General features: G+C 41.9%; 1 protein-coding gene across 3 annotated transcripts in view; it reads left to right on the forward strand.

The window, feature by feature from the left end:
- Positions 1 to 13,247, forward strand: part of wrn (WRN RecQ like helicase) — a 60,540-nt gene that overhangs the window by 13,482 nt on the left and 33,811 nt on the right. For all 3 annotated transcript variants that reach the window (XM_084160878.1, XM_084160879.1, XM_084160880.1), the window contains exons 11-25: positions 1,174 to 1,297; positions 2,173 to 2,248; positions 2,338 to 2,405; positions 2,978 to 3,086; positions 3,610 to 3,678; positions 4,567 to 4,649; positions 4,952 to 5,058; positions 5,663 to 5,850; positions 7,740 to 7,914; positions 8,173 to 8,354; positions 8,545 to 8,646; positions 8,790 to 8,882; positions 9,047 to 9,191; positions 9,526 to 9,696; positions 10,109 to 10,203. In XM_084160878.1, coding sequence (XP_084017004.1) covers positions 1,174 to 1,297; positions 2,173 to 2,248; positions 2,338 to 2,405; positions 2,978 to 3,086; positions 3,610 to 3,678; positions 4,567 to 4,649; positions 4,952 to 5,058; positions 5,663 to 5,850; positions 7,740 to 7,914; positions 8,173 to 8,354; positions 8,545 to 8,646; positions 8,790 to 8,882; positions 9,047 to 9,191; positions 9,526 to 9,696; positions 10,109 to 10,203 — 1,787 coding nt within the window. The remainder of the gene's footprint in view (positions 1 to 1,173; positions 1,298 to 2,172; positions 2,249 to 2,337; positions 2,406 to 2,977; positions 3,087 to 3,609; positions 3,679 to 4,566; positions 4,650 to 4,951; positions 5,059 to 5,662; positions 5,851 to 7,739; positions 7,915 to 8,172; positions 8,355 to 8,544; positions 8,647 to 8,789; positions 8,883 to 9,046; positions 9,192 to 9,525; positions 9,697 to 10,108; positions 10,204 to 13,247) is intronic.

Genomic DNA, 13,247 nt, shown 5'->3' on the forward strand with positions numbered 1-13,247 from the left:
AGACACGGCGGTTGGAACCAAAAATATCAAATTTGGACTTTAGACCAAAGGACACATTTCCACCGGTCTAATGTCCATTGCTCATGTTTCTTGGCCCAAGCAGGTCTCTTCTTATTGGTGTCCTTTAGTAGTGGTTTCTTTGCAGCAATTCGACCACGAAGGCCTGATTCACACAGTCCCCTCAGAACAGTTGATGTTGATGTGTCTATGACTTGAACTCTGAAGCATTTATTTGGGCTGCAATTTCTGAGGCTGGTAACACTAATGAACTTATCTTCAGCAGCAGAGGTAACTCTGGGTCTTCCATTCCTGTGGCGGTCCTCATGAGAGCCAGGTTCATCATAGCGCTTGATGGTTTTTGTGACTGCACTTGAAATGTTCTGTATTGACTGACCTTCATGTCTTAAAGTAATGATGGACAGTCGTTTCTCTTTGCTTATTTGAGCTGTTCTTGCTGTAATATGGACTTGGTCTTTTACCAAATAGGGCTATGTTCTGTATACCCCCCCCTACCTTGTCACCACACAACGGATTGGCTCAAACACATTAAGAAGGAAAGAAATTCCACAAATTAACTTTTAACAAGGCACACCTTTTAATTGAAATGCATTCCAGGTGACTACTTCATGAAGCTGGTTGAGAGAATGCCAAGAGTGTGCAAAGCTGTCATCAAAGCAAAGGGTGGCTATTTGAAGAATCTCAAATATAAAATATATTTTGATTTGTTCAACACTTTTTTTGGTTACTACATGATTCCATATGTGTTATTTCATAGTTTTGATCTCTTCACTATTATTATACAATGTACAATTTTTTACAAATAAAGAAAGACCCTTGAATGAGTAGGTGTGTCCAAACTTTTGACTGGTAGTGTATGTCAAAACCGTGAGTTTGTTAGCTTGATTTTTAGTTTGCCTTGTACAATTGAACCAATGGATTTATTTATGTACTGCTTTTATTTAGCTAGGTAAGTTATTGAGAACATATTTTCTTTTACAATAACGACGTGACAATAGATTAGTTCTGAAAGTACAAGCTCCAAGCTAAATCAAGTACATATTAGACTTTTAAGTATACTAAAGTATATTTGACATAAGCATTTGCTCCAGGTCTACTATTGGTTAAGAACCAGCGCCTTGTGTGATGATGTGGTTTGGATGTTTCTCACGTCAGTGTGTGGAGGAAGTGGAGAGGTTGAGTCAACCGAAGCAACCCCAACCTGAGGAAACCCCCTCTGGCCCTGGTGATGAGGAGGATGACGTAGAGGAGCTGGAGGAGGAGGAAGAAGAAGAGTTTGGTACTGATGGAGCTATTTCTTAGCTGTTTTAGGTTTCAAAGATTATTGTGGAGCAATACTAATGGACTGACTGACAAATAGGCAGCCTTAGAATCTACTGTAAGTGTAGAATGAGGATGCTCTCAGTCTACTGTGTGTCGATTGAAGTGGAGTGACGGTACGTTAATAAAAGGAGCTAATAATAGCTGACGTTTTCTGCTGTAGGCAGTGGTAATAGTGGTGAGCCTTTACAGGAATCCCATGACCCATATTGCCAGCAGATTAGTCAAATCATGCTCTACTCTGTTAAAAATCAATACCGACACAGAAACCTATTCAAAATCACATGTCGAGATAGATATAAGCAATAAGGCCCGACGTTGTGTGGTATATGGTCAATATACCATGGCTAAGGACTGTTCTTACAATATTGGCCATATACCACAAACCCCCGAGATGCCTTATTGCTATTATAAACTGGTTACCAACGTAATTAGAACAGTAAATAGTAATTTTTGGTCGTACCCATGGTATACGGTCTGATATACCACGGCTGTCAGCCAATCAGCATTCAGGGTTCGAACCGCCCAGTTTATAAATATATATTTAACATATAGTTAGATTGTATTCAGCGGAGCTGTATTCATAGAAATGCGGACAATAAAAAAGGCACTGTGATATACATTTGCCATACCGTTTCTATTTATGAATCCAATTCCCTCTAAGAGTTGGGCTCGTTGCCAACAGCAGGGCTTTAGAATAGCAGTTTAGGATTAACCTCCAGTCTCGTGTACTCGGGCAGATGTTAACCTCCAGTCTCAAATGTACTCAGGCAGATGTGAGTGTGTTTGTGTGTCACAGGCTATTGAGTCCTCTTTCCCTCTCTCTACATCCAGATCCATCTCTTCCAGAGCCACTCCCTGAACAAATCAAATGTCTAAAGATGTATTTTGGACATAGTCGCTTCAAGCCGTAAGTGTCCCCCCCATATGTTCATGTCACAGCCTATCATTTGTCCTTCCTGTAATTTGTATGTGAAAGAGAAATCCCCTCTGTTTCAGAGTACAATGGAAAGTAATTCACTCTGTTCTGAAGGAGAGGCGAGATAACCTTGTTGTCATGGCAACAGGCAAGTCCCCCCTCCCCACCATGTTAAGTTAATTATGATTGACTAAGTCCTCATGGTAATATGAGCTGCCTTCTGGAAACATCCATATGGATGGTATCGTATAGTTCCGATAATAAATAGTAGTTCGTAAATGAATATTCCCCAAAGAGGTACATAGTACATCTCACAACGAGAAAAAATATTGGGCTTCTGTCATCCTTTTGTTGTAATCTGCTGTACCGGAACTAATACTACTGCTACTGCACTGCCACCTAGTGGGTGCTATATTTATTACTCTGAAATCTCAACGCACATTATTTAATCAGACCCGTATGGCATTTTCTGGAAATTCAAGGGTACTGGACATGCATTTGTAGTTATAGATAGCAACATCTTTCATTATTGTGTGACATCAAAAGGCCGAATGAGTATAGTTAAGGAAAATGTGCTATCACTTATTCAAATATCTATTTTATGTAGTGGAACATCTTTGGTTAGTAGGTGACATAAGCAACGTGATGTACAATCAATGAGGATGTCAGCCATTGGTATTCTACTAGCTTAACTAAGTGTTTGTCCATGTCTCTCTGAAGGCTATGGGAAAAGCCTGTGCTTCCAGTTCCCCCCAGTGTACTGTGTTGGCATCAGCATAGTAATCTGTCCGCTCATCGCTCTAATGGAGGACCAAGTGCTCCAGCTCGAGTGAGTAGCAACATTTAGCACCAGGAACCTTTAAGAATACCATACCTACCAATGTCATTTTCTACTCTTAACATATTTTTGATTGTCATATGTCGTTGATATAAAAAAAAATCTCATGAGTTTGATATTCAAGTGTAGATTGCTTGTTTTTCCCCATATGGTTATATATTGAAAAATATGAAAATGTCATATGTTTTGCTGGAATAGAAGTATCTGGTAACCATTAGAGCTCAGCAATGTTGGTTTTCTTCTGAGTGAATCAATATGTCATTTTGGGTTATAGGGGACTCCTAGTCAGCCAGGGGTGCGTTCAGCAGGACATAACGTTGTGCAACGTGCAGATAGAAAAACAGCATGTAGAACAAACGCCCCTCTCTAACATGTAGAATAAGGAACCGTGTCAGCTCTATTCATGACATTTCTATCTGCAGCGTTCCACAACATTTGGCTACTTAACGATGCCCAGGTGAGATCATGGTGATGTTCCCCAGCAACAACATAGCGTTTTCTCTTTATTTTCCAGAATGTCCAACATTCCAGCTTGTTTTCTCGGCTCGGCTCAGACCAAAAATGTTTTAGCCGGCTTGAAACAGTAAGCCCCTTTAAAAAAAAAGAATTTTACTAAATATTTGCCAACTGCTAAAATATTACAACTGCATTGAAGTATTTTGTTCTTAGTTCGGCCACAACATGTAGTCGTGATATGTCCCTCAAGTGATGTTTACATGCACCCTCTCCTCTGTTCTGTCACGATGTGTAATATACTAAGTTTTTCCAGTCGAGGGGTGTTGTAGCCTGAGGGCCAGTCTGTTTGTGCTGTCATGTCAACTCCTTGTCATGCCAGTGACAATGAGAAATGAAGTTGGCCAGAGCGAACAGATCTGGGACCATGCTACCAATGTTATAAGTCAGCTCCCAGGCCCACAGTGTATGTTGGTTTCCATTTTTGTAATTTTAGCAGAGACCAATTCCTACCTAGTTTACCAGCTGTATGGATTGTAAATTGATCAATTAAAGTGGCAATATGTAACTTCTTGGGCTACCCAAATTCACATTAGAAATGTGAGTTATAGATATATCATGCTACTTGAAAGCAAGTCTAAGAAGAGGTAGATCTGTTCTATATGCGGCATTTCTATGGTTCCCGTTCTTAAGTTTTAGTTTTTGCGTCTTTCACTTTCAGTTTTGTACACCAGCTGAAACAACAATATATTTGGTTATGGAAAATATATTTCACAGCGGTTTATATGGTACAATGATTCTCTACACTATACTATCTTATTTTGTCACATAAACTGAAATTAGGCGAACTATTAGAGTTTTAGCAACCAGGAAATGGCGGAGCGATTTCTGCATAGTGCAATTTTAAGACTAAACAACAACTAGCAGGACTGTGGAACTGGAAAGCCTGAGTTTTGCACCCCTGCTATAACTATGTACCATCTAGGCAGAAAATAACATGACCCTATTCTGTCTTTAGGGGGCAATACAGAGTTGTGTACATGACCCCGGAATACTGCTCAGGCAATGTATCTCTACTCGAACAGCTCGATAGAAGCATAGGTGAGTGAGGTCTTCATGACTCTCTTTTTAAATAGATCTCCTTACACATTTATACAGATATACTCAATTTTCTCAAGCCTTGTCTTTTATACATTTAGCAGTGAGAATATCGCTGGTGTAGGAACTGATGGAGGTGTTTCCCAAAAACATAAAAATCATCTTTAGAACTAAGATTATCTTAAGTTCAATGGTAGGCAATGGAGGAAAAATAATTTTTATACTAAAGATAATCTTTATGTTTTGGGGAAAACTCACCCCAGAATAGTTATTTATCTCTGCATTCTGCCGTGCCTGTCCTGCAGGAATCTCTTTGATAGCGGTGGATGAGGCTCATTGTATCTCTGAGTGGGGCCATGACTTCAGAGGTGCATACAGGAGTCTGGGAAACCTGAAGAGAAGTCTACCTAACGTAAGGACATTTGTCTCTCATTGCAAACATCACAGGCAGCCATCATCTTAAACAATATGTAACCAATTACGGGCAATCCTCTGCCATAATTCTTATATAGTCATGTCATAATGAGGACATCACAGATGTCGCATAACAATAATTCTATGTATCATGGACAGTTGGCAAAAGCTGATGTCCTTCATTCTTATGATACCCTTATGATGGAGGTGTCAAGTGAAAGTATTACCAAGATTGTGAACGACTGTGTTCTGTGTTCAGGTTCCCATCGACTGTGTTCAGGTTCCCATCGACTGTGTTCTGTGTTCAAGTTCCCATCGACTGTGTTCTGTGTTCAGGTTCCCATCGACTGTGTTGTGTGTTCAGGTTCCCATCGACTTGGTTCTGTGTTCAGGTTCCCATCGACTGTGTTCAGGTTCCTATCGACTGTGTTCAGGTTCCCATCGACTGTGTTCAGGTTCCCATCGACTGTGTTCAGGTTCCCATCGACTGTGTTCAGGTTCCCATCGACTGTGTTGTGTGTTCAGGTTCACATCGACTGTGTTCAGGTTCCCATCGACTGTGTTCTGTGTTCAGGTTCACATTGACTGTGTTCTGTGTTCAGGTTCCCATTGTGGCGCTTACGGCCACTGCCAGCCCTTCCATCAGGGAGGACATAGTGAAGAGTCTGAACCTGGAGCGGCCCATCGTCACCTGCACCTCCTTTGACCGGCCCAACCTCTACCTGAACGTCAACCGCAAGTCTGGGGGCGTGTTTCAGGACATGAATGGCTTCCTGAAGAAGACCACCGGGTAGGGCTATATATTAATTGCTTATAGGTCAATATATATTTAGGTCCATATACTAAATTAAGGTTTAATAATATATTTAAGTAGACCTAGTTATATGATGTTGGTTTTTAAAACAGTATATGTACTGTACACAGTACATTCGGAACGTATTCAGACCACTTGACTTTTTCCACATTTTGTTACGTTTCAGCCTTATTCTAAAATGGATTAAATAAATAAAAATCCTCATCAATCTATACAAAACCTTATTTACGTAAGTATTCATACCCTTTGCTATGACACTCGAAACTCAGGTACATCCTGTTCCATTGATCAACCTTGAGATGGTTCTCCAACTTGATTGGAGTCCACCTGTGGTAAATTCTATTGATTGGACATGATTTGGAAAGGCACACACCTGTCTATATAAGGTCCCACAGTTGACAGTGCATGTCAGAGCATAAACCGAGCCATGAGGTCGAAGGAATTGTCCGTAGAGCTCCGAGACAGGATTGTGTCGAGGCACAGATCTGTGGATGGGTACCAAAAAATGTCTGCAGCATTGAAGTTCCCCAAGAACACAGTGGCCTCCATCATTCTTAAATGGAAGAAGTTTGGAACCACCAAGACTCTTCCGCCTGGTCAAACTGAGTAATCGGGGGAGAAGGGCCTTGGTCAGGGAGGTGACCAAGAACCCGATGGTCACTCTGACAGAGTTTCAGAGTTCCTCTGTGGAGATGGGAGAACCTTCCAGAAGGACAACCATCTCTGCAGCACTCCACCAATCAGGCCTTTATGGTAGAGTGGCCAGAAGGAAGCCACTCCTCAGTAAAAGGTACATGACAACCCGCTTGGAGTTTGCCAAAAGGCACCTAAAGACTCTCAGACCATGAGAAACAAGATTCTCTGGTCTGATGAAACCAAGATTGAACTCTTTGGCCTGAATGCCAAGCGTCACGTCTGGAGGAAACCTGGCACCATCTCTACGGTGAAGCATGGTGGTGGCAGCATCATGCTGTGGGGATGTTTTCCAGCGGCAGTGACTGGGAGACTAGTAAGGATCGAGGGAAAGATGAACGGAGCAAAGTACAGAGAGATCCTTGATGAAAACCTGCTCCAGAGCGCTCAGGACCTCAGACTGGGGCGAAGGTTCACCTTCCAACAGTACAACGACCCTAAGCACACAGCCAAGACAACGCAGGAGTGGCTTCAGGACAAGTCTCAATGTCCTTGAGTGGCCCAACCAGAGCCCGGGCTTGAACCTGATCTAACATCTCTGGAGAGACCTGAAAATAGCTGTGCAGCGACGCTCCCCATCCAACCTGACAGAGCTTGAGAGGGTCTGCAGAGAAGAATGGGAGAAACTCCCCAAATACAGCTGTGCCGAGCTTGTAGCGTCATACCCAAGAAGACTTGAGGCTGTAATTGCTGCCAGAGGTGCTTCAACAAAGTACTGAGTAAGGAGTCTGAATATGTAAATGTGATATTTGTTTAATTTTTTAAAAATTACAACTGTTTTTGCTTTGTCATTATGGGGTGTTGTGTGTAGATTGATGAGGGAGGAAAAAACCATTTAATCCATTTTAGAATAAGGCTGTAATGTAACAAAATGTAGAAAAAGTCAACGGGTCTGAATACTTTCCGAATGCACTATATGCTTTTGGGAATATTGGTGAATATGGAGCCAGCTTTTATCATAATAATGATATTAATATCCATGTTTTGTTTGTATAGGAAAATATGACATCCAATGTCTTTGAGCAGATGCTGGATATAAAAATATATTCGATAGATGATAAAAAGAGACTTGGCACACTGCAGTCTGTCCTCCCACGTGGTTGGTGACAACATCTCCACCAATTAGATCAAAATGGTCATTTCTTTGTCTCATTTGCTGTCGGCTATTTCAGGGGGGATTATGAGTTTGAAGGGTCCTCCATTGTGTACTGCCCCTCGCGGAAAGAGGCTGAGCGTGTGACCTCCACTCTGACCTCGCTGGGCGTCACGTGTGGTGTGTACCACGCTGGTCTGGGCATCAAACAGAGGAGGGAGACCCAGCATCGCTTCATGAGGGATGAAATCCAGGTGGGTTTTAAATCTTTAAGAAACAAAACAAATATTTAAAATAAAATCCAGGTGGATTAGCTTTATTGCTATAATGTGTAGATATTGATAGAAGTGAAAAAAATATGCCACATTTAGTTGAATGTGTCTCTTCTTTCCAAATCTAAATTTGTTTGCGGTACTTTGCAAATTCTATACAGGCATGAAAACACATAAAAAAACAACATTGTTCACCCTGGTATGCAAGCATACTTATATGGTTTTGTTAATTGTTTTCAGTGTATCGTGGCTACAGTTGCTTTTGGAATGGGGATCAATAAAGCTGACATCAGGAAGGTCATCCATTATGGAGCTCCTAAGGAGATGGAGTCCTACTACCAGGAGATTGGACGTGCTGGGAGGGACGGACTTCCAAGTGCCTGCCACGTCCTGTGGGCACCAGCGGATCTGCAATTAAACAGGTCACTCTTTTTTGTGATGGTGTTATGGGAATGTTTTTTTAATGTAAAAAAATATATATCTTTGATAAATGGTAGACAACAACACACAGTGATATATATATAAAATACTGTCTGTCTTGGCATGAAGCCTTCAGAGAGTTCAGATTAGTGAAACTCAGACCTGAACTGAGTCTTTTGTTGTTCTGTACAGGTTTCTCATCAACCAGGTAGCAAACAACAGATTCCGGGGCTACAAGCTCAAAATGATGGGCAAAATGGACCTGTATCTCAACTCATCCAAGTGCAGAAGGAAGTAAGTCTTGTTCCTGTTCAGTCTTGTTCCTGTTCAGTCTTGTTCCATAGTGAGGAATGATAAATGTTTTAGGTACATATAAGTATATTGTGTCAATAGCTACCTATATTCAACGTATTGCTTCACATTTCATTTCTCTTTAGGCTGATCCTCTCCCACTTTGAAGACAAACAGCTTCGAAAGGTGACCTCAGGCATCATGGGAACTGACCAGTGCTGTGACAACTGCCGCTCTGGGTGGGTGTTTTGCCAGCAATTTTCTATTCTGTTCTATTCTATTCTATGTACAAAAATTCACATGTTATTTTAGCTCAACATAACATGCACTGTTTACTGGGTTCTATTTCAACCATCTTTGGATTCTATTAGATCACCCATTGGGAATGTGTGTGTGTTTTCAGGGCGGTGAACAGAGTCAGTGTAAATGACACAGTGGACGGTGGGCGTCAGGACTACGGTGTGTTGGCATTCCAGCTGATTGGAGCCGTCAGTGCTATGGGGGAGAGATTTGGCTCCACAGCCCCCATCCTGTTCCTCCGTGGATCTGTGAGTCTGAGAGTGTTGGCCTGGGTCATGTTCATTAGGGCATACTGGAACAAAACAGAAAAATGAAAATGAGCGTGTCTTATTGGACAAGTCCAGGTAGTCCTTCCCTGTTTCAGTTAGTTTGGTGCCTAATGAACTTTACATTTTAGTCATTTAGCAGACGCTCTTATCCAGAGTGACTTACATGAGCAATTAGGGTTAAGTGCCTTGCTTAAGGGCACATCGACAGATTTTTCACCTAGTCGGCTCGGGTATTAGAACCAGCGACCTTTCGGTTACTGGCACAACGCTCTTACCCACTAAGCTACCTGCCGCCCTGTTCTTCTTCTTCCAGTACTCTCGGAGGGTTCCCGAGAAGTACCGTTGCCACGCTCTGTTTGGAGTGGGGAAGAGTGTCTCTGAGGCCTGCTGGAAAGCCCTGTCACGGGAGCTGGTGAATGAGGAATACCTGAAGGAAGCCACCGGCACCAGCAAGTTCTGCACCCTCTGTAAAATCACCCCCAAGGTACGACATAACATAACATAACATATATCACAACATAACATATCACAACATTACACAACATAACACTACACAACACAACATATCACAACATAACATATCACAACGTAACATAACAGTATATTCTATTCTACTGTCTCAGGACTGTTTCTTAGACTGGAATCAGTTATTTTGGAAACCTGGTGGTAGTGTAAATGTGATGTCTTTGACTGTTTTGACAATTGTTGATTAAGCCAAAACAATGTGTTTATGGCTGACATTTATTGCTAAGCATACTGCCTGGAGAAATCAAGTGAAGGAAGCATGTTAGCTGTTCCTGAGGGGACCACTACATTACTAGTTACTACAGTGTTATCTATTATATGTGTCTTATTCAGGGTTCAATTCCATTTCAATATATCATTCTTATTCAAAGGGGAGGTGGTGGCTGGGCCAAGCCCTGGATGAGAAACAGAGAACCCTCCTGCTCCAGTCGAGTGACGGTGACCTCAACACCTGGTCTGCACTAAGGTATACCCTCCGTAGTATACCCTCCGTAGTATACCCTCCGTAGTATACCCTCCGTAGTACACACTACGTAGTACACACTACTACATTCTACTGCTACTTAGTGTGCACACTCATTAAAGAGACAACACACTCATTAAAGAGAGAACACAAGTGCCTTTCAATCGGGACGGCTTTGAGAGGCTCTCATCTGGGTCGTGTTCATTAGGGCACACCGTAGCGAAACATTTTGCAAGAGAAAACCAAAACGAGTGTTTCTTATTGGACAAGTTCAGATAGTATGTCCCTGTTTCACTCAGTTTCAGACCGTTTTCTTTTAATTTGTGCCTTGTGAACGCAACCCTGTTCTAGCCTGGCTTAGCTTCCAAAGTGTTAATTTGGTTATGTAATTATATTAAGTCCTATTCGCACGGGACTAGTATTACTAGAGAACGATGGTTATGTAATTATTCCTACCCCAGAATGTTCGTTATTTCAGAGGACGATTCGGACGGGATTAGTCTTTTCCAAACTGCCTGCTGTAATTTTAATTTTTTTAACCTTTATGACGGAAGCCTGGAGGTTTTAATTCTAGGTGTGAGGATATTTCAACATGTCCAGGCGATAACAGGCAACACGACAGTTATTCGAGCTTGGTTCCAAAGTTTCTAAACCATAACAAAACAATCTTTGGTATAGTGTCTCAATCAGTAGCGGTGCGTGGGTAAAATCAATGGTGAAGCCAAGCCAGGGAGAAAAAAGCCATATTACAACCTATGTGTGTGATAATTGTGTTGTTTTCTGCTCTATAACCTGTTAGTTCATACGCCACTGTTCTATATAAAGCCAAGACAACAGGCAGAATAAATTCAACCACACATGCATTTGTTTCATCACAAAACCAGATGGCAACATCTGTCTGAAGTCCACAAAGCATATTGCTATGTCGATTCGCACGGGACTATATTCAGAGGACCTTGGAGTTAATCGAAAAACAGTAGTTTTTTTCGGCTGGAATTATTGCTCTCCTGCTATGTAAAAATGACCCACATGGCAGATTTGGACCGGACTTAAACGACGGATGTGGTGATTTGTGCTCGTGCACATAATTACATGACCCTATCTCTGCCCCCCCCCCCCCCCCCCCCCCCCGTAAAACAAATCCTGTGCGAATAGGCCTATAGGAGCAACCAGCTGTTGCCACACATCAACAAAACAGTTTGAAAAAACATCAAAGAGATCAAAGTTAACACAACGTTGAGGTGCCAAATTGGGTAATGTCTGCTGGCATTTGGCATGAAATGTTTTAGAACACCTACTCATTCAAGGGTTTTTCTTTATTTGTACTATTTTCTACATTGTAGAATAATAGTGTGAAGACATCAAAACTATGAAACAAATTCTTAAAAGTTAATTTGTGGAATTTCTTTCCTTCTTAATGTGTTTGAGCCAATCAGTTGTGTTGTGACAAGATGGGGATGGGGGGGGGGGGTATACAGAAGATAGCCCTATTTGGTAAAAGACCAAGTCCTTATTATGGCAGGAACATCCATCACTTTAAGACATTAAGGTCAGTCAATCCGGAACATTTCAAGAACTTTGAATGTTTCTTCCAAGTGCAGTCGCAAAAACCATCAAGCGCTATGATGAAACTGGCTCTCATAAGGACCGCGACAGGAATGGAAGACCCAGAGTTACCTCTGCTGCAGTGGATAAGTTCATTAGAGTTACCAGCCTCAGAAATTGCAGCCCAAATAAATGCTTCACAGAGTTCAAGTAACAGACACATCTCAACATCAACTGTTCAGAGAAGACTGTGTGAATCAGGCCTTCATGGTCGAATTGTTGCAAAGAAACCACTACTAAAGGACACCAATAAGAAGAAGAGACTTGCTTGGGCCAAGAAACACGAGCAATGGACATTAGACCAGTGGAAATGTGTCCTTTGGTCTGGAGTCCAAATTGGAGATTGTTGGTTCCAACCGCCGTGTCTTTGTAAGACGCAGTGTTGGTGAACGGATGATCTCCGCATGTGTAGTTCCCACCGTAAAGCATGGAGGAGGAGGTGTTATGGTGTGGGGGTGCTTTGCTGGTGACACTGTCTGTGATTTATTTAGGATTCAAGGCACACTTAACCAGCATGCCTACCACAGCATTCTGCAGCGTTACGCCATCCCATCTGGTTTGGGTTTAGTGGGACGATCATTTGTTTTTCAACAGGACAATGGCCCAACACACCTCCAGGCTGTGTAAGGGCTATTTGACCAAGAAGGAGAGTGATGGAGTGCTGCATCAGATGACCTGGCCTCCACAATCGCCCGACCTCAACCCAATTGAGATGGTTTGGGATGAGTCGGACCGCAGAGTGAAGGAAAAGCAGCCAACAAGTGCTCAGCATATGTGGGAACTCCTTCAAGACTGTTGAAAAAGCATTCCAGGTGAAGCTGGTTGAGAGAATGCTGAGAGTGTGCAAAGCTGTCATCAAAGCAAAGGGTGGCTATTTGAAGAATCTCAAATATAAAATATATTTTGATTTGTTTAACACTTTTTTGGTTACTACATGATTCCATATGTGTTATTTCATAGTTTTGATGTATTCACTATTATTCTACAATGTAGAAAATAGTACAGATAAAGAAAAACCCTTGAATGAGTAGGTGTTCTAAAACTTTTGACCGGTAGTGTATGTACTGTATATACACATACTACATACTTCACTGACACTCTCACACAAAACCCACACACATTCACATACGCACACACAACATACACGACGTACCGACAACACAAACACACACACCTTTACGCTCCATTTGCTGCTGCTATTCTGTTTTTATTTGTCTCTTGTAAATATTTATCCTGATGCCTAGTCACTTGATCCTGCCTTCATGTACATATCTACCTAAAATACCTCATACCCCTGCGCATTGATCTGGTACTGGTACTCCCTGTATATAGCTGCACATTGATCTGGTACTGGTACTCCCTGTATATAGCTGCACATTGATCTGGTACTGGTACTCCCTGTATATAGCTCCACATTGATCTGGTACTGGTAGTCCCTGTAT

This window comes from Coregonus lavaretus (assembly GCF_964263955.1).
Source record: "Coregonus lavaretus genome assembly, chromosome: 4".
Lineage (NCBI taxonomy): Eukaryota > Metazoa > Chordata > Actinopteri > Salmoniformes > Salmonidae > Coregonus > Coregonus lavaretus.